General features: G+C 34.7%; 1 protein-coding gene across 1 annotated transcript; it reads right to left on the reverse strand.

The window, feature by feature from the left end:
• Positions 1–1,175: 1,175 nt before the first annotated feature.
• On the reverse strand, positions 1,176–19,246 carry LOC126807829 (disco-interacting protein 2 homolog A). Its single transcript, XM_056103373.1, has 13 exons — positions 19,213–19,246; positions 18,642–18,803; positions 17,256–17,386; positions 16,768–16,859; positions 16,021–16,097; positions 15,325–15,495; positions 14,902–15,021; positions 14,477–14,551; positions 12,715–12,889; positions 11,317–11,440; positions 3,968–10,730; positions 3,698–3,724; positions 1,176–3,643 (listed from the first exon to the last, which is right to left on the reverse strand). The coding sequence occupies exons 2-11, from the start codon at positions 18,696–18,698 to the stop codon at positions 10,478–10,480; spliced, it is 1,275 nt and encodes a 424-aa protein (XP_055959348.1). The 5' UTR covers positions 18,699–18,803; positions 19,213–19,246; the 3' UTR covers positions 1,176–3,643; positions 3,698–3,724; positions 3,968–10,477.
• Between the last annotated feature and the right edge of the window lie 2,740 nt (positions 19,247–21,986).

Below are 21,986 nucleotides of genomic sequence, written 5' to 3' on the forward strand. Positions count from 1 at the left end.
TCTTTAATGGGTAGCCAAGACAACATGAAAACGTCTACTAGACAAAGAAATGGGGTTTACCATCCACTCAACAAATAAAACTAAGTCATTTTGGGACTAATATAACATAAGAGTCTTTAGCAGTGGGAGGAAATCGGAGGACCAGGAGAAAACCCACGAGGTTGGACAGGTGACCCTACTCCTTGTCACGTACAACCGGGGAATAGAAACCATGCCAGTTTACTCAATGACAGACCTTACGATACAGCGAGCATGCATTAACCCACTAGACCCCACCAAGTTAAAGCTTGAGGAATATTCAAGATAGGTTGCCAGGCAACAAAACATACGCCCACAGCAGCTTAATTGTCGGGCAGTCAACAAGAGTTGTAAAATTTTACTTTTGTCAGTAATGTAACATTTATCATACACTCAAATCTGATTAAGAGTAACAACTCATTAAGTAATTATCAGAAAATCATTAGAATTTGTTTGGCCCATGCTAACGTTTAGTATATAAAACATTTAATATCATGGATTTAGCTGTTCAAGTTATCAAAAATCATTGAAAATCAATATACTCTGTGTATCAATCTAAAGTCAATTGAAATGATTATATATGGGCGTAAACACGGTGTATAAATATAATATCAATCAGATGATAACTATGGTCTCTAAAGCATCCACAAGATTTTTCAAAGTGATCAAGGGCCATAACTCTGTCAGTAATTATCGTAAATCATTGAAAATCAATAGGCTTCTTGCCTTTTTCATCTCATGACCTTAAACACTGTGTATAAACCCTAAACCCACATGGATATTAACTTTTGCCTCTTGTGGACGCCAGACGGACGGACGGGCGGGGGCAACAACAATATACAATCATATTTCAATGTAGGGCGTATAAAAATAGAGAGAGAGAAAAATGGGGTTTAACGTTCACTCGACACAAACTAGGTCATTTCGGGACTAACATGTGGTTTAATTTTATTTCAATAATTTTATTTCGGTCTTTAGCAGTGGGAGGACCTGGAGAAAACCCACGAGGTTGGACAGGCGACCTTACTCCTTGTCACTTACAACTGGGGATTCAAAACCACGCCAGTTGACTCAAGGACAGGCCGTATGATACAGCACGCACGAGCTAACCATTCGACCATCCAACCCCCCTGTATAAAAACAACATAAGAGTATAGTATCTTGCTGAATGCTTATTTATTGTTTTACATATATAGCAGTTTACAAGCCAGCTTTCAATATAAAGAAATTACAAAACAAACAAACAGACGGAGAAATGACAATTTACAATCATTAGACAATTCGTTAAAGATGCATAGCCAAAAATTCACGCTACAAATATAGTCTTAAAATTTCATAGTATTTTTATACTGCAAGAAATACCATTTATGTAGTGTACCAGTACATTATATATTGAAATAGAAAACAAAGATAGCCAATAATACACCCTCAAATAACTCAGAACTATAGTCCTAAATAACACAGAACTTGATTCTTAAATTTCATAGCTCAGAACTTTAGTTTTAAATTTCATAGCTCAGAACTGTAGTCTTAAATAACTCAGAACTTTAGTCTTAAATTTTATAGCTCAGAACATTAGTCTTAAATTTCATAAATTGACTAACTATCCACAACCCCTGCAAGTAAGGTTTGTCGAAAGAAAATTTAGATTCAGGAATTCTTGAAAAGTTAGTTATGGTGCAGTGTTCGTACAAAAATATTTTTATGTGAATGCTGTTTTTGGATAAAGAACTATAAGCCAAAAGATTCCCACAATTCAAAAAAAGTCTAATAAGTGTGTGTATATAATTGAACTAGTTCAGTAAAGAGAAGAAAATTCAGGATTAAAACTGAAGATTTTAGTGTAGTGCAGACTTAAATTATTAACCAATCAAACCCAGTTTTTTTTTCAAAATTTTTTAAATTCCATCCTGTATACCAATGTAGACAATTTGATTTGTCTTTCAGTTCATGGGATCCGAACACATATTTTAAAGATAATATTTCACAGGTCAATGATGTAGTAAAAAAAGGGAGAGAAAATGTAACCGTCAACCAATATTTATGATATAATAAATAGGTCATAGTCATTAATACTTCTTAAATGTCTATAAAATAAAAACTAACACCAGCGATGAAAACGGAGAGGTAAGAATATTGGTATTGTCTATTGCCAGGCCGGTTAGTGGGGGAGGAGTTAAATCAAACAGGGTTTAACGTCCAACTGAAGATGGGCATACTCCATACAGTGTGCTATGAGGGAAATTTTGCCTGGGCAGCGGCACTATGGCTTACTCTTGTATCGAATTCCAACTGCCATGGGATCTGTTATGTGCATGCCAATGTGTACATGGGACCTCAGTTTTTCCTACCAACTGAACGACTAGACAGCTGTCTAAGTCAGGCCCTCCGTCCTGCACCACTGACAAGGGGTATCATTTATAAGCAATTCTGAGTTAAGGAGAGGGGTGGGTAGTCAGAGTGTCGTAACTGGAGGTGTGGGGATTTCCAACCCTCTCCAACCGACCTGATACAAAGACTCTACTAAGACTATGTTAAGAAAGATATGAATCAAATCTAAATGTAATTTATATACATATTTCTACTCTTTAACAATTACCCAAAAAGGGTTATTATTTATTTCTTTTAAAGGGCCAATCCCGATAATATTTTGGAGAATAAAACTGCTTAATTTTGTGTTAAAATCCCTTAAAATTCTCTACCTAAGAGCCGAGCAACTAACTCAATATTTGTAATACGTTTTCAAACAACTTAAACCTGCCAGTCGTCATCTGGAAATGGAGACCGATGTCAAAACTGTATTATACGGTGTCTGGATAAAACCAGACTTTTATAAATAAACGGGAATCGATTATCAGGTCGCCCAACGAAAAAATTGACCCGAAATCTTAAAAGGGTTACGTGTCCAGATAAGCATTTTTGACTTTCATGTCCAAACGACTTAATATTTTGAGCTGATATTTTGAGACAAGGTAAATTCACCATTTCTCTATATTTGGGCGTTTAAATTTCATACGTACTCAGACTTTTATTTTTGAGACTCAATTCAAATCGGGATAGTCCCTTTAATTTAAAATTTATATATATATATGTGTGTATCTATCCTATTAAGATTTTTAATGATTTATTAACATATATATATATATATATATATATATATCTATATAATCCAAACCATATATCTCCATATATTAGCTTAATACACACATTCAAACTCTCTCTTTATATACAAGGGCTTCAATACAAGGAGGATGATCTTGTCCAGTTGCGGTTTCACGGCGGATGTAACGTTTGGTTTCACACCAGGTGTGCTTCCACCATTGTGATATGGCAGACGATCTTGTCCAGTGTGTTTAACAGCTTTATTTAACCTCTGTTTCAACCTTACGGAATTAATGTCCGTTTTAACCTAAATGATTTTCGGCTCCACTTCAACCTAAGTGGTTTTAATGTCCGTGTAAACCTAAGTGATTATAACGTCCACTTCAACCCAAGTGATTTTAACGTCCACCTCAACCTAAGTGGTTTTAATGTCCGTGTAAACCTAAGTGGTTTTAATGTCCGTGTAAACCTAAGTGATTATAACGTCCACTTCAACCCAAGTGATTTTAACGTCCACCTCAACCTAAGTGGTTTTAATGTCCGTGTAAACCTAAGTGGTTTTAATGTCCGTGTAAACCTAAGTGATTTTAACGTCCACCTCAACCTAAGTGATTTTAATGTCCATTTCAACCTAAGTGATTTTAACGTCCACTTCAACCCAAGTGATTTTAACGTCCTTTTCAAACTAAGCGATTTTAACGTCCGTTTCAACCTAAGTGATTTTAAAGTCCATTTCAACCTAAGTGATTTTAACGTCCGTTTCAACCTAAGTGATTTTAAAGTCCGTGTAAACCTAAGTGATTTTAACGTCCACCTCAACCCAAGTGGTTTTAATGTCCGTGTAAACCTAAGTGATTTTAACGTCCACCTCAACCTAAGTGATTTTAATGTCCATTTCAACCTAAGTGATTTTAACGTCCACTTCAACCCAAGTGATTTTAACGTCCTTTTCAAACTAAGCGATTTTAACGTCCGTTTCAACCTAAGTGATTTTAAAGTCCATTTCAACCTAAGTGATTTTAACGTCCGTTTCAACCTAAGTGATTTTAAAGTCCATTTCAACCTAAGAGATTATAACGTCCACTTCAACCCAAGTGATTTTAACGTCCGTGTAAACCTAAGTGATTTTAACGTCCACCTCAACCTAAGTGATTTTAATGTCCATTTCAACCTAAGTGATTTTAACGTCCACTTCAACCCAAGTGATTTTAACGTCCTTTTCAAACTAAGCGATTTTAACGTCCGTTTCAACCTAAGTGATTTTAAAGTCCATTTCAACCTAAGTGATTTTAACGTCCACTTCAACCCAAGTGATTTTAACGTCCTTTTCAAACTAAGTGATTTTAACGTCTATTCCAACCTATGTGATATCGTAGACAATAACCAAGACTACATCAGTATTATAGCAAGTCCTCTCTCTATAGGGCGTAACCGTGATATAGTGAGAGAGAGATGTGGGTTTAACGTCCACTCGTCAGGAGAAAACCCACAAGGTAGGACAGACAACGCTACTCCTTGACACGTTCAAGTGGGGATTCAAATCCACAACAAGGAGTTGAGTTTATATCATATTTTTTAAAGTAGTTGTGATCTGATTGGACATCAGCCTTGTAATGAAGCCCCTTGTAGTATACGTTATATCTAAATTAATATTAATACTTTCTTTCGTATAGGTTTACACTAGAAAATTCAAAATTTAATATAAACTTGTATGTACACACAGCAGATTTTTAAATATTTATCTTCAATAATGATACGTACAAAATTGTCACGAATTTAATTAATTTAATATATTTCGCTGAATTTGCTATAAAATGAATCCAGGAAAATTGGATAAAATTATGGCACGAAGAGATATACTTAGAATTTATAAAGTTTACAATAATATCTGACTTTATATGTATTTACGTTGATTTACTTGTTTCACAGAAGACTATTCCCTATAGTGAATTAATGCCGGACATCAACTGTGCAATATTGTATACGAGAAAATGCCCGGTTGATTAGATATTCAGAGTAAAATATTTTAATAGTTAAATCAGCCAACCCTATCAATATTTTAAATAATAATATAAAAAGGGTCTTTACATATATGTCTAATGATTTTTATAATAAAAATTGGACACAAAAAAAAAACGCACATGCACATGTAACATACAAAAAAAAAAAAAAAACATGCAGCCAAAAATTGTGATTTATTTTTTTTTTTGTACAGATTAGTTTATTTCTTATAATACATATAGACAACAAAACTTTATTTTATATGAAACCGACTAATTTATTCATATAGTTTTTGTTTGTTCGCGGTAAAAAAAACACAGACTATACAATTATATATATATATATATATTATTATTATAATATAAAACGATCGCATTACACAGTTATTTCTGTCTACATGATTCATGTTCGACATTATGTAAAGCCAAACACACCAAAAAACAAGCTCAGCATTTTTGGCAATACTGGGTTACCATACCCTTTTTTTTTTTTTTTAGTTCAGAAAATATTTTTTGAATTTAATCATTGTCGTTTCAGGTTATTTAAGGAAAATATAATAGCACGGATCACAAAAAAATCTGACTGATATTTTTTTTAACATTAGAATTTAAGAAGCCAATTTGTAGTTTGAAAGATTTCCCCGGAAACATGGCCTCTGAAGAAGTGATAGCTAGATTTAACGTTCGGATTTGATCCACTGATTTGATTACACGTCTCATACCAATGTATGATTGGTTGAAATATTTCCCATCATGCCACATGTTAGTTATGACGATTGATCTTATCGAGCTAATATTTTCTACGACTTATAACTATCAGAATAAATAAACTAATTAGCTAAAATACATAATAACATATTGATGATTAATCAAATACGAATGGAGACAATATTTGCAATGTTAAGAGCGGTTGCCAGGCAATGAAACATACACCAAAAGCAGCTAAATACTTCAAACCGTCTATTATGATTGTCACACTCAGATGATAACTTTGCTCTCCAGAATATCCACAAGATTATTTAGATTGATCAAGGGCAATAACTCGGTAAGTAATTATAAGAAATATTTGAAAATAAACTGTGTGTATCAACTTCAAGTTAATAGGATGATGGCCTCTAGAGTGTCAATAAGTAATTGTGGACTAACGGACATGGGTGATGACAATATAAGACCACATTTAAATCTGGGAGTATAAAAACTGTGAAGATGCCATAAAGACTACCGTATTCAAACTCTTTCTAGAATAATAAATAAATCATTTCTTATAAAAACAAAATACTTGGGTTTGAGTTATTCAATAACAATTATATTTGTGACCAAAAACAAAATTCAAGGCAAATTTTGGCAATCAACAAATGGTAATAAAATGGTAGACTTGATTGATAAGTCCATAAGTTAAGACTTTGTTATCAAGTTAAAACAATTGAGGCAATTCCTCTTGTTGATATATATTTGAATGTATTTTTGTGATATAATTCCCTGGGAATGTTGCAACATTGGTTTTTTTTAGTAGTTAGTGCTGTTCTCCTACAGTTAATATTATATCAAAAACTAAAATATTAAACATACATTATGCAAGAGCTAAATCTGCCTAGTGCAGGTCTTTCTTTAGGCCTGAAATGTTTTCTAAATTATTAATTAACTGATCCAGGTCATAATCAACTCTCAATGGCATCGGATTTCTCCGATATTAAATAGATTAGAATGATTCAGCCATATTTTGATTTAATTTAAAAATGAAGGAGCAAGACTTATCTTCGAACAACCAGTACGGTGGTTGAAATTATTGCACGTCTTGTCAAACCTTCAAAGGCTAATTTCTTCACTCGCAGTAAAGTAATTTGAATGAAATTATTCGTTTTCGTTATCTATTTTCGAACTATTATAGCAAGAATGGCTAGCTCTTTATCTAAATCTTACATAATGTATCTTTAAATCAAGGTACCCATATACGATAATCGAAACGCTGTGTCCATAATCAAAATTCTTATTTCTTTTCTCTCCAGAAAATGGAATATAAAAACACAGGATCTGACAAACAAACATGATGTAAATTGGGTTCGGAGGCATCACAGCATGACGTCACTTTTAAATAACAAGATGGCAGGACAGCATGATGTCATATCTAAATAACAAGATGGCAGGACAGCATGATGTCATATCTAAATAACAAGATGACATGACATGATATTGAATTCTTACTTAAAGATGCATTATATAAGCTTTAGATAAAGAGCTGTTTTTGCTAAAATAGTTCAGAAATAGATAATGCAAAATGAATATATTGAAAATTTTATTAAATTTTCTTTATTCTTGACGAAGTTATGACTGTTTGAAGATATAGCGCAGATTGTTCATCGTCGTAGCAACGGTACTTTGCAACCGAGACTAAGTCTCAATTATTCATTTTAACGTTAAATTTTTAAATCTTGCAGTTTGTTCAAATCCATTTAAAATCTTGGCCATCCAATGGTCCAGAGAGTTAATTATAGGCTATGTTAATTAATGTCTAAATAATAGCTTATATAAGATTTGAAAACATTATAAAGATCTACAATAGGAAAATTTACCTCTTACATGATGCATCTTTTATGGAATATCTAAACTGTGTGTTTACAAGATGTCACGTATCAATATAAGGTAGTAAAGTTGTCAAGATTATCGGGGAAAACACCAAAATCAACCCATTTAAAATTCAGATTTAAAACGATACTATTTTTATTTCTCCTTAATACAATCGCTAATAGCAACAAACCACACACACAAAAACATATTGAGCATTTTTAATTTTTTGTATATATTCATATATATTTATTCTACCTAATAATTTATACAAATTTCATACAAAAAAAATTATTATTATTATATTAATATTATATTGCAAGATCATAGCACTAAAACAAAAAGTCGTGGAGTACAAGAAAACTATTCATGGAAATCGAAAAAGCATTCGCACCATTTTTATTTGTACATGTATAATATTTACTTCTGGATTCAATGACTGATTACAATTTTGCGTAATAGTTAAATTTTACAAATCTTAAATTAGCACAGCCTCTTTGATTTGGGTCCAAAATAAGATTTTCGATTTAACTGGATTTTATGGGAATTTGTTTTATTTAACATCCAATTGACACAAACTAGGTCATTTTGAGACTAACATATGGTTCAATTTTATTTCAATAGGGGTCTTTAGCAGTGGGAGGAAATCGGAGGACCCAGAAATAACCCATGAGATTGGGCAGGCGACCCTACTCCTTGTCACATACAACCTGGGAATCGAAACTACGCCAGTTGACTCAATGACAGACCTTAACACACACGCGCTAACAATTCGGCCATCCAGATGAACCCAATTCAATACTTTATTTTAAACTAAATCAAAGAGGTTTAGGCTATGTTATATACATGTGTTTATAAAAGCAGTAGTTTGTAATTTGAGTTATTTCTAAAAAATATATTCTCTTAATTATGTTATGGTCTTGGTTAAATTATGCTTTAAAAGAACTCGAACTAAACTATGGAAGCAAATGATTGAGTGTATTGTGTACCAATATCAATATAATGCCGAGAAGGGTACATCAAAATATATTAAGGGTAATAACAGTTCCCAGGAAAGGCAGGATTTTGTTATTTTTGAAGGCTGATTATAGCATGTTTTTATCTGTACTGTGGAGTGGAAATAACTGAAAGATCTGACCTCAAGTTCACAAAGCATTCTCAGACTTAAGTTAATAATTTACTAAAAGATTTTCGCCTTTTTTAAACTCAAATATAGCCCTTTAAAAACTTTTATTGTTTTAATGTATCAAATACACCAATAAGGAACTATGTGCAAAGTTTTGTGTATCTGGATCAAAGATATTTCTCATAAACAGTGATTGAAAGTTGAGTAAATTCTTAACTTACGTTTGAGAATGCTTTGTGAACTTGGGGATCTGCTATAAAGTAAAATACATACTTGGCTATTGTAATGATATCAAAATTCATTAACAAAATAACAAAAAAAAATAAACCGACCAAACATACAAAAAGCCATAAAACAGAACTAACCAGAATTTAATTATTACTGGTAATGTCTAATAAATTTCACTAGCTTGATACTAAAAAGCTATACAAGCACATTTACTGAAACGTTGTGGTATGTTAACATGCTGGTAATGAATGAATGTATCCAATGAATTTTTGTTTACTCACAAAAAAATACACAAAAAAAAAAATCTAACAAACTGTATAAAAGATTCCTTCCTTGTTAGTATATCGTGATATTTGTAAAATATACAAAATTAGGATGTTCGCGATTTATTACAAAATAAAACGTTTTTCTTCACGATTGGTCAGGTGTATCAAACTCCGTAGAATCGTAGCTCTTGGATGAATTTATTCCACGTAACACACAGTTATTACTTTACGTCATAGACCTCTCCGTTGCGTTACTTCTTCAACAGCAGCATTATGGGTTCATATCACTTTTAATGTCTGATTTGTCTTCAAACAAAGTACGAGCGTATTATATGCACCAGGGGTCAAACATGATGTCATTGTAGCCATTTTGAAATTGTGACGTCATATCAAAAATCAAAGTCCCTCAATCGATGCACAGAACGGTATGTCAGGTTTCATGTTGATATTACTTGTATTATTTTTTAACTGCGTCGCTTCAAGAAGAAGAACAAGTAATTCCAGGTTCAACAGCGTTGTTTTACATCAGCAACAGACAATCCAGTAAATTTCTAACAACCATAACTTTAATTAACAGAAATGATCTGTAATTTAATGATCTAAAACCATTGACAGAAATGATCCGTAATTCAATGATCTAAAATCATTAACAGAAATGATCCGTAATTTAATGATCTAAAACCATTGACAGAAATGATCCGTAATTTAACAACCTAAGACCATTCATAGAAATGATAGTAAATTAATGATCTAAAATCATTGACGAATTTCAGTCTGATGTAAGATGAACAATACCTTCACAAAGTATCTAAACAAATTGTTTTATTTCCTTTTAGAAGATAAAAAAAGTCAGTTCAGGTCTCTGGTTCTGTACTTAAGTAACTGAATTTCCACGTAAAAATTCCCAACCTTTCGGTTAACGCCTGAACAGTAAGTGTCAAGTAAAACAAGCTGTGTTTATCCAGTATTCAGTAATCAACCAATCAAATCGCATACAGACATCCTCAACTTTTATCGGAGGGAGAAGAAAGTAATTTCTGCTAATTGTTTACACTCCCTAGTATTCAGTAATCAACCAATCAAATTGCATACATCCTCAAGTTTTATCGGAGGGAGAAGTAAGTATTTTCTGCTATTTGTTTACACTCCCTAGTTTATTAGTTCCTCTATATTATTTACATATTGTATGCTACATATATGGGATCCAACTGATCAGCCAAGAAACCGTCACGTAGATGCATTCGCTGTTTTTCTCCGCGAGAATTTATTGGCACGATTCCAGGATCTACAACCACCACGACACCCACAATTAAATAATGATCTTCTAATACACTATTGGTTACTAAGGGAACTAAATCCAGAGCTTCATTTTCGTTTCCGTCCAGTTCGACAACAACAACTAAAAGATTGGTCCATGTAAACACAGCACTGAAGGAGAAAAATAATTTAATTATAAAAAACATAACTAACCTGTTTAAAAACATTCTATTATTTTCAAATGAATCATATGGAGTTTTATAGCACGTCAGCTCCAACTGGGCTATATGCTGCCATGAGACAAATTAAACCAATATTACATAAATATATTTATATACATGAATAAAAACAAGAATGACAGATATAGATAAAAATAAATAGATATAAGTCCTTTAAAAGGGGGAGGGTGATTAGATGGTCGAATGGTTTAATGTTCACTCGACACAAACGAGATCATTTCGGGACTAACATATGATTCAATTATATTTTAATAATTCGCTTGTAAGTAGGAGTCTTTTAGCATCGGGAGGAAACTGGGGAGGAAAAACACGAGTTTGGACACGTGACCCTACTCCTTGTCATGGACAACCGGGGAATCGAAACCACGCCAGTTGACTAAATGACAGACCTTACGTGGCAGCGTACACATGCGCTTACCATTTGGCCATTCAACCCCCCCAGTGATGCAGGAAGGAGGGCCTTACAAGGAAAAATGTCTAGTCACTATTGGCATTACGTTAAAGAACCCTCGACTTACCATTCACATATTTTACGATGACATCGCTGGGCACTGTTTTCGATGTCCATTGGGTGATATCTCATTCCACGTAACATTATCGTCTCATCTAGAGCCCCAACAACAAATATAGCATCATGTCGCTCTGAAAGATAGACACACATATAATAATCTAACACATTCATTGCTCTGTCGGGGGGGTAGCTCGTCTCGTTATCTGTTTGATCAATTTGTCAGAGAGAGAGAGAGAGACAGTAGGTCATTTGGGGACTAACATATGGTTCAATTTTATTTCAATAATTCGCTTGCGCGTAGGGGTTTTTAGCAGTGAGAGGAAACCGGAGGATCTGGAGAAAACCAAACAAGATGGGACAGGATATCATATTCCTTGTCACGTACAACTGGGGAATCGAAACCACGCCAGTTGACTCAATGACAGACCTTATCATTCAGATGAACTTTCAAAAGCACAAATGAAAGACATAAAATCACACGATACATTTATCTGTCGTGTGTTTTTGGATTCAATGTCATATTACATTAGCCTTTTTTAATGCACGTGCAAAAACCATGTGAAATGTCAGGCAAAGCTAACCGAGCACATCTTTACTAATCGGCTACAAGATTTGCAAAACCAGTCGATAAATTATTCAACATGATATTACTACAACATGTACATCGTTAATATGTTTCATCTAGAGCCTCCTAACTGTGTACATTATTTCCTCAAACTAGTATGGTTTACAATTTAAAAGCATAATGTCCTCAGTAGTTTACATAGATTAGTCTGTGTTATATTCTAAGATCAGTCATTCTGTGACTGTCAGCGTTGTATTCTAAAATCAGTCATTCTATGACTGTCAGTGTTGCATTCTAAGATCAGTCATTCTATGACTGTCAGCGTTATATTCTAAGATCAGTCATTCTGTGACTGTCAGTGTTGTATTCTAAGATCAGTCATTCTATGACTGTCAGTGTTGTATTCTAAGATCAGTCATTCTGTGACTGTCAGTGTTGTATTCTAAGATCAGTTATTCTTTGACTGTCAGCGTTATATTCTAAGATCAGTCATTCTGTGACTGTCAGTGTTATATTCTAAGATCAGTCATTCTATGACTGTCAGCGTTATATTCTAAGATCATTCATTCTGTGACTGTCAGCGTTGTATTCTAATATCAGTCATTCTATGATTGTCAGTGTTACATTCTAAGATCAGTCATTCTGTGACTGTCAGTGTTATATTCTAAGATCAGTCATTCTATGACTGTCAGCGTTATATTCTAAGATCAGTCATTCTGTGACTGTCAGTGTTATATTTTAACATCAACCAGTCAATCTATCTAACCATGTATTTATCAAAGCAAAAGTCGTTTTGATCATAAATAAGAATATATATATATTATTAGAGAATAATCTTACCTCCGTCTGACTGGGTTAATTCAGTTCGTCTGATAAAACCAAGGAAACCAGTTCGAGCGTACGAGGTACCAACATCACCGGTTTCTAGTCTTGAATCGTAATGATCCTGATTTAATGATTCCTCACCGTAAACTGAATAATATCCTGTAGAATTATGTGGACTGCTCACCCAAATCTAGAAAAACAAACCAACATGTCATAATTGTAGTAATTAATTAAGTATTATATAATTCATGTCGTAGTAATTAATTAAACTCTTATATAATTTGTGTTGTAGTAATTAATTAAACTATTATATAATTTATGTCACAGTTCGTTCGTTCGTTCGTTCTTGGTGTTTAACGTCTGCTTCCACATAAGTGATATCGCAGACAAGACATAGGAGAGCCGAACCTGATTCCTGTTTTTTAGAATATGATTTTGCAATCTTTCCATTTGGCCTTAGGCCATGGATTTGGTTTAGTGGGAAGTTCTTCCCTTTATTTAATATAAAACATATCGTTTGGTAGATGATCTCGTCTGCTTCTGGATTGGTAGATGTCATCGTTTTAGTGTTTAGGTGCCAGGCCCGTCTTATCGTGGCCTCCCCTTACTCCACTATCCCACTCTCTGGGTTTGGTATCAGTTTTATTTGCGGAATTGTGTTTAGGTGCCGAGTTCGTCTGACCGTAACTCCCCCTTACTCAACTATCCTGCTAGTGGGGTTTGTGTTTAGGTGCCAGGCCCGTCTTATCGTGACCTCCCCTTACTCCACTATCCCACTCTGTAGGTTTGGTGTCTGTTTTTGGTGGAATAGTGTTTAGATGCCGAGTCCGTCTGATCGTGACTCCCCCTTACTCCACTATCCTGCCAGTTTGGTATAAATCCCCTATGTAGTTTAGTGTGTAGATGCCGGGCCCGTCTAACCGTGACCCCTTCTTACTTCACTATTCTACTTAGTCCAACTGTGTCCATTAGGGCATGGATTTGTTCGAAGATTTGCAGTTTCAGATCTGGTCTCGGGAAGAGTAGGTTCTTAGTGTTGAATGGTATGTTGTTGGTCTCCATTGTTCTCACTAGTTCCCTTCTCTCCTCCTCGTATACCTCGCAGTCTACCAGGACATGGTTGGTGGTACATTCTTCTCCGCACTCACAGATGATGACTTGGTGTTTGTAGTCTCGCAGCCGCTCTTTCACCCTTAGCTTCGATATAGGTCTACAAATATCTCTTCTAGGGTGATTGAGTGTTGTCTTTGTGTAGATCTTGTCATCCAGCCGGAATCTGTATGTGTCAAGTTCAACGAGATTTAATTCCCAAATTGAATTGACCTGTCTTTTGACCATACTGTAGATTTCCGTGGTGCTGTAGTCTATGGTGCGGAGTGGTACTGTGTCCTTGAGACCTTCATTGGCGAGTCGATCTGCCTCCTCGTTTCCTCTAATGTTGACATGTGATGGAATCCACACGAGTTCTACTTTGCTTCCCTTCTCTATAACCCTCTGGTACAGCTGCCTGATTTCCAAAAGGACTTCTGGTCTTGAGTCCGAGTTGTCATTTTGGATTGAAATCAGACTGCTCAATCCAAAATGACAACTCGGACTCAAGACCAGAAGTCATTTTGGAAATCATAGTAATTAATTAAACTCTTATATAGTTTGTGTTGTAGTAATTAATTAAAATATTATATAATTTGTGTTGTAGTAATTAAACTATTATATAACTCGTGCTGTAGTAATTAAACTATTATTTAATTCATGTTGAAGTGAGTAATTAAAATATTACCTCTCCTAGATGTGAATCAGCACATTGACCTTTAGTTTCAGGATTAGCAATAACCACTTTAACACCTGGTAATAACTACAAATATACGAAAACATGTGGCACCTGGTAATAATTACAAATATACAAAAACATGTGACATCCAATATAAGAAATAAAAAACTCCTCCATTTAGGGTTGAAGGATGTCAATACATCTGTTTACTGTTACAAAGTTTGTTAAAATTGATCTAGTGAAAGAACACATAATTTATATTTAAACTAGTACAAAAATTGACTTTTTTAAAAACAAATGTTTTAATACCTAGTCAAAAGTCTTAAATTAAAAAATTCTAAGACTGTCAAAGTTTCAACTAAATGAAATTCAATCTAGCGTGATAAAAATGAAGATGGATGTAGAAATTTGATTAAGTGCGTTATAAAGTTTACCTTTCCAGATTCCATTACACACATACTATTAGGACTTCCCTTCTCCACCAACGTAACTCTATCATTACGTAACGCACGCAGATCTACGTAGGCTGTTGTTGGTTCTGGACACGATGCACCCTGAAATAAAATAAATTACATTTATATCGCGCTGATTCCACATACAGTCGTGCTTATAGCGCTACAAAAACACAATCACTCTTACAAATATTTCTCATATAAGTATGTTTTCAATCTGGATCTAAACGAGTCTAATGATGGACAGGATCTAAGTTTTTCAGATAGCGAGTTCCACAAATTGGCAGCAACATCACCAAATAGAAACCATGCTACTTGACTCAATGACAGAGCAAATTATCCAACGCCTAAGCGTTAAACTATTCAGCAAAACACTCCCTGCCCCCCAAAATATAAACTATTTACCGTTAAACCAATGGCTACGTTGACACGGCAACCAAAACTGGTACTGACAGATCTATGACTTAAACCTAGACTAGCGAAAAGTTTAGTGAAGGAACTTGTTAGTTGTATTCTTGGTCGTTCTTCAGCTACGATAACACATGCTCGTACACACGAGAGATTCACACCTTTAGTCTGAAATGTAAAAATAAGAATTTTTTTTACATGTAATGATGTGTCATTTTTATTTCGCTAAAATATCAAATTTCTTACACCTTAACACACGCTAAATATGTGAGAGAGAGAGAGATGGGGTTTAACGTCCACTCGACACAAACTAGGTCATTTCGGGACTAACATATGGTTTAATTTTATTTCGATAAATTGCTTGTGCGTAGGGGTCTTTAGCAGTGGGAGGAAACTGGAGAACCCGGAGAAAACTCACGAGGTTGGACAGGCGACCCTACTCCTTGTCACGTACAACTGGGGATTCGAAACCACGCCAGTTGACTCAATGACAGGCTTTATGATACAGCGCGCACGCTAACCATTCAGCCATCCAACCCCCCTCGCTAAATATGTACCCAGATTGATTATTTAATAAAATCAAAATACCATCGCTAGATTGTATCTCCCAATGGATTCAAGCAGATATAAAATAGGCCTGTAATTAAGGTTCCTCCACATCAAATTTCTCCCAACTTTCACAAACATACTAACCTTTAATGCAACAGTTGATGTACCTAGACCCTTCGTACATAATTCCATTACACCATACGAACAAAATGTATCACGAACTGTAAAATATAATAAACATACCACTATATGTAACTAAATACAGTTCTTATACACATATTGTCACACTTCTCGGATATATTTAAACATACATTATGCAAGAGCTAAATCTGCCTATTGCAGATCTTTTTTTAGGCCTAAAATGTTATCTAAATTATTAATTAGAAATTAATTAACTTATCCAGACCAGCGGAATGGAATACATTTTTTGAAAAGTAATTAAATCGATAAATGGATAATCGAGACTTTGTTTTTTATCGTACCGACTTTAGTAATGATGATTGAGGCCAGCCAAAAATTCAGAAGCTAATATCTCGGTTTTAGAGAGGAACAATTTGACGGAAATTTTCAGCATATTCTATTTATGTTATCTATTACCTAATCTTCCATAATAATCCTTTACGTATTGAAAATTATACTTTTGAAATTTTCGCTCCTGTTGTTATCTCTGTGGCCATCCAATAATAACATTGATGTAAATGGCGTCCCGTGTCCTGATGTATGAAATATTAAATCACAAGTAAATGTTATCCTATTTCAACATATGTGAGTATGTGTGATCTTTAAATCCTTTGAATTGAATTGACTGCTGTCATAGACGAACAATTGATTGATTTGTCCACGCAACACAAGATTAGTCAATTATAAAATAAAAGAGTTAAAATGGCTGACCTTTATATTGACTGACAGCTGTTAACCATACAGCAGGATTAGCCTCAACTTCAGACGGTGGAATTAAAATGGAATGATGACCAGAATAGATGCTGCAAAATAAACAAATCAACTTTCATGCATTTGACACAACAATTACAGACAGTACATTTAACTTGCCAGATAACCTTCCCGCAAGACGAGACAGAAATCAGGTTTAATGTCCACTTGACACAAACTAGGTCACTTCGGGACTAACACATGGTTTAATTTTATTTAAACAATTTGCAAGAGCGTAGGGATCTTTAGCAGTGGGAGAAAACCCACGAGGTTGGACAGGCGACCCCCTACTCCTTGTCACGTACAACCGGGGAATCGAAATCCTGCCAGTTGACTGAAGCAGAGTTATTGTATACCAAAAGATGTGACGGAGAGGCAAACAGATGGGACGAACCATTTTGATAGTCCTCTGCTTCCTGCATGAGAAAATATACTAAACATTTACTGACCTGCTCAAACACCAAAGAGCGAAACCAAGACCACAATATGGATCTAGACATAAAACAACATCACGAGATGGATAGAGTTCACACTGTAATTTCTGCGCACGACATAACGCTGTCGCTGCTGCATGGGATAACTGAAACAAAACAATTACATCATATTATATATTATTATCACAACTTTAATCTTTCCACAAAGAATCTTAAAACTGAACTTTTTATCTGGGCTTTTAATAATGAAAATTTTTCATTATTTGTTTTAAAAGAGAGAGAGAGAGAGAGAGAGAGAGAAAGAGAGAGAGAGAGAGAGAGAGAGAAAGAGAAATGGGCTTTAACGTCCACTCCACACAAACTAGGTCATTTTGGGACCAACATATCCTTGGTGGGGAATCAAAAGGTCGTATCTGGATTTTGCAAAATTGTCTAGGAGAGCCAAAAATAGCACAGAGGTTAAGAATCAAAATGTCTTATAAAATCGTCACATCAAAATGTTGTATGTAAAATGTTGTATTTCTGAAGCTTTTTTCAAATATTTCTGTACAAAGTGTATGTTTAGCCATTAAAACAGTATGTAATTATCCACACGTATCAAGTTCATCATCTAGTCCAGAAATAAGGAATGGAAGCTGATTATTTGCAATTTTATACAGCAAAGACGCATCTCAGGAAAATATTCACCTTTACCTGCTTCAATTTCATAGATTTCACACAGTAGAGGCTCAACAATAATTTCAATAATACGTATTTAACCATAAAACAATACTGGCTATATTTCATTTGATTGTAATGCTTTGGTAAGACACAAAGTTGATTTTTTTCAAGAAAATACGACATTTTCACTCTTAATAATTTTTTTTTTTTTTGGAACACCCCATTTACGACATTTTGAAACAGTATCTATAAAACCTCTTTTTATTGGCTTAGAAATACGACAACCAGATGAAAAGATGCACAAGAAAATTCTCATTCTGAAGAAGAAAAAAAGTGAATTTCGCAAACTATGCCATATACGACCTTTTCACTCCCCATCAACAATATGATTCAACTTTATTTTAATAATTCACTTGCGTGTAGGGGTCTTTTAGCAGTAAGAGAAAATGGCAGGACCCGGAGAAAACCCATAAAGTTGGACAGGCGACCCTACTCCTTGTCACGTACAACAGGGGATTCGAAACCACACCAGTTGACTCAATGACAGACATTATGATACAGCGTGTACGTGCTGACCATTCGGCCATACAACCCCCCTAATGTTTGAGTAAAACAGAAAATTAGTATGTGCAGGCAAGTATGCCCAAATGCATAAGACCTAATTTTTAAGGTAAAACTTGTTTATATCAACGGGTTTTAAGATCCAACACAGCGTGTCCTACTTCTTATAAAACTACTCACCTTGACACCAGCTAACATACCAGTGGTTGAAACACTGAAATCTAAATAACAGATCATTTCAGGTGTAGGGGCGCGATATACTGCCGCTAACTTCTTCTTGGTGAGATCATCGGTATCTAAAACAGTTGGCCAGGTTTTAGGATCAACAAATACGGCTGCTTCCTGTTAAAACAAAATAAAATAAAATTTTAACATTTACCCCTTAAAATATTAAGAATGAACGAATTACAAAAACTTGAATAGTTAATGTACATCAATCTTTGTCTAAAAAAAAAGAAGCACATCTAATTTTTAAATGTGAATTCCTACTGGCATGCCTATGTGTATACTGGACTTTATGAATACTAATGATTCACTGGTTGAGCACAAAAACATCATATAACAAATATTAGCTCATGGTCAACGAAAAGGCTGCATTCTTCAAATATCTTAACTTAACTTTTCTTGAAAAAGGGCCCTAGTATTTTTCTTACATTATTTCAACTTAGATTTAAGTAATTTGACAACTATTGTATTAATTAACTCACCTCAGATTTTAGTAATTTGACAACTATTGTATTAGTTAACTCACCTTAGATTTAAGTAATTTGACAACTATTGTATTAGTTAACTCACCTTAGATTTAAGTAATTTGACAACTATTGTATTAGTTAACTCACCTTAGATTTAAGTAATTTGACAACTATTGTATTAGTTAACTCACCTTAGATTTAAGTAATTTGACAACTATTGTATTAGTTAACTCACCTTAGATTTAAGTAATTTGACAACTATTGTATTAGTTAACTCACCTTAGATTTAAGTAATTTGACAACTATTGTATTAGTTAATATGGCTACAGATTTGCTGACTTCTACAGTCATTCGTACAGTAGGTAATGTAGAAGCTATATTCTGGGCATGTGGAGGTCGTATTGTCACTGGTACACATCCTGTACAAACACAAGTTTTAAGGAGAATTATTTTTAAAACAAAATTTTTGTCCAATAAACTTTTTTTAAACCATATTATGCTTATTCCATGGTTTTTGGATTGAAGAAGACAAAAGGGAGGCAGGGGTCACTCTCCTTAATTCCCCAAAGTAAATAGCGTGGCTGATGTCTTTTGGCGTACTTCCCAAACAATTCTGTAATGAGGCTGACGCCCCTCGACTTAATCCCAAAATCGAAACACTCAAGAAATAATTGTAAATTCATCTTTTTGTAAAGCATGGAGTAAACTGGTAAACATGAGAAGAAAATGATGATTAACGGACTTAGTCAAGGTACTGATGTAATCAAACTATACACCAAGTTTCATCACTCTCACTAAATTACAACTAAACTTATCATACTCCTAAGTATCGAGAAATCAAATTGATTATCTCAGTCTAGCCCAGGCAGAAAATGCCCCTCATCAGTCACATGATCAACATTTATACCAAGTTTCATCATTCTACCTCATTTAGAAGTAAAGTTTTTATGTTCGAAATGTTGTTACGGGCAGGCAAAACCCACTTTAACCGTCCCCAGCATCAGGGGGGCAAAAATATAAAATATTGATAACTTACCTACATAAAGACAACCATAAAATGCTGCAATAAGTTCAATTCCTGAAAAAATACAAATAATATTTATCAGTGAATTTTATACAATTAACTTATGCATCTACTTAAATAATATTAACTTTAATTTAACATTTTCTCCAAATTTATCTACCGAGCATTTCACTTCAAAATTGTGCCAACAGGTAAACATAGCAAGATATTTTAAGTTGACACTATTGTGTAGATGCTGTTACTGGCCAGGCCCTTCTACCTGCACCACTGTCCACTGACCGGGGGGGGGGGGGGAACCAACCTGGAAGTTTCTTGGCCAGCACTGTGATCAAACCCTGGACCGTCTGGTTACCTAGCCAATGTCCTAATCACTGAGCCACTGCAGCTCCAATAACTTTATGAAAATATCTAATTAAGAAATAGGTAAAATATTTTACCTGGAGTATAAACAAGAGCAACATGATCTCCTGTATTTAATTTTCCTTTCTCCATTAATAAACAACCTATTCTTTCAGCTCGTTTATGTAATTGGGAACAGGTAACTGTCATATGTTGCTGTACCTGTACAAAATAAACAATACAATTATTCTTCATTACGAAAACTAAGATCTTAATATCACCAGTAGATAATCTCCCAGTTTACCAAAAACTTATAAGCGCGCACCTACTCCTTGTCAGGTACAATATGGGTATTGAATACAGGCCACATGCACGGAGGAGAGAAGGCAGATACAATATGGGTATTGAATACAGGCCACATGTATGTACCGTTGCAGGTACTGCACTCCTAGTCAACTACAAGTCTGGGATCAAAGTCAAGCTACTTGACTTAATGACAGACCCCATGATCTAAAGCGTACATGTTAGACCCTTCAGCCACTCATCCACCCCCCCCCCCCAGTGTTCTATGTGGGAAATTTTGCCAGGACAGCAGCACTATGGCCTACTCTTATATCTAATTCCATCTTGCCAATGTATACACGAGACCGCAGTTTTCCGTCCCATCCAAGCGACTATACATTGTCCCTTGCCAGGCCCTTCGTTTTGCACCAGACGTGGGGAATCCACAGCGGAAAATCCTGATGAACTTTCTCTGTCAACGCAATGTAACCTCCATGTTAATAGCGAGCCACTGTGGCTCCCCCTTGTATTAATGAAGTTTAAAGGAGCTAAATCGCTAATATTTTGGACCTAGAAATTGGCACAAATGGGTCGCAACACATATAATAATGTAATATGAATTTATATAAACTGTTTTACATTCAATCGTGTCCGTTTTACTGTGAATTGTCATCAGTTATGTTAGGCGAAATACGCCATAAGTCTCAACCGCAAGTCAGTTTCTAGCGTCTGGTTATTCCAGTCAACACCGATATTATCTATTGCGCATGCTCTCCAAATAAGAACATGATATCACCGTTTGACATGACTTGTGGAATATGTCTAGCCTCATTCTTTGAGCACATTGTTACAAATGGCGCTGAAACGCATTATGGTACACAATTCGTGTACCAATGGTAAAATGTTTATTTTGTCTTAAATATTGGATATCAGAAGCCCATCTTTTCCAGGTAAGATCACAACACCAATGCTGATTTAATTGACAAATTATTCGTGTTGTCAATGTCGAAGATTTTGGATGATATTGAGTTACAGACTTAGCTACTTTAAATAATTACCCGTGAGTTGAGCATAGTAAAGAGAACATGATCAGGTGTCGTCTGGGCTCTCCATCGTAGGATTTCTGTTAAATATTGATGCTGGAAATAAAATGTATCAATCTTTATGTTTAATATACTGACAAGTATT

Source organism: Patella vulgata, chromosome 9 (assembly GCF_932274485.2).
Source record: "Patella vulgata chromosome 9, xgPatVulg1.2, whole genome shotgun sequence".
Lineage (NCBI taxonomy): Eukaryota > Metazoa > Mollusca > Gastropoda > Patellidae > Patella > Patella vulgata.

Excerpts from the sequence above, each read along its gene's own strand:
- LOC126807829 (XM_056103373.1), bottom strand. The coding sequence starts at position 18,698 with ATGATCTGTTATTTAGATTTCAGTGTTTCAACCACTGGTATGTTAGCT. Across the intron at positions 15,496-16,020 it reads CATCAACTGTTGCATTAAAG|ACTAAAGGTGTGAATCTCTC; the intron begins GTTAGTATGTTT and ends TTTACATTTCAG. Across the intron at positions 11,441-12,714 it reads ATTAACCCAGTCAGACGGAG|AGCGACATGATGCTATATTT; the intron begins GTAAGATTATTC and ends TCTATCTTTCAG.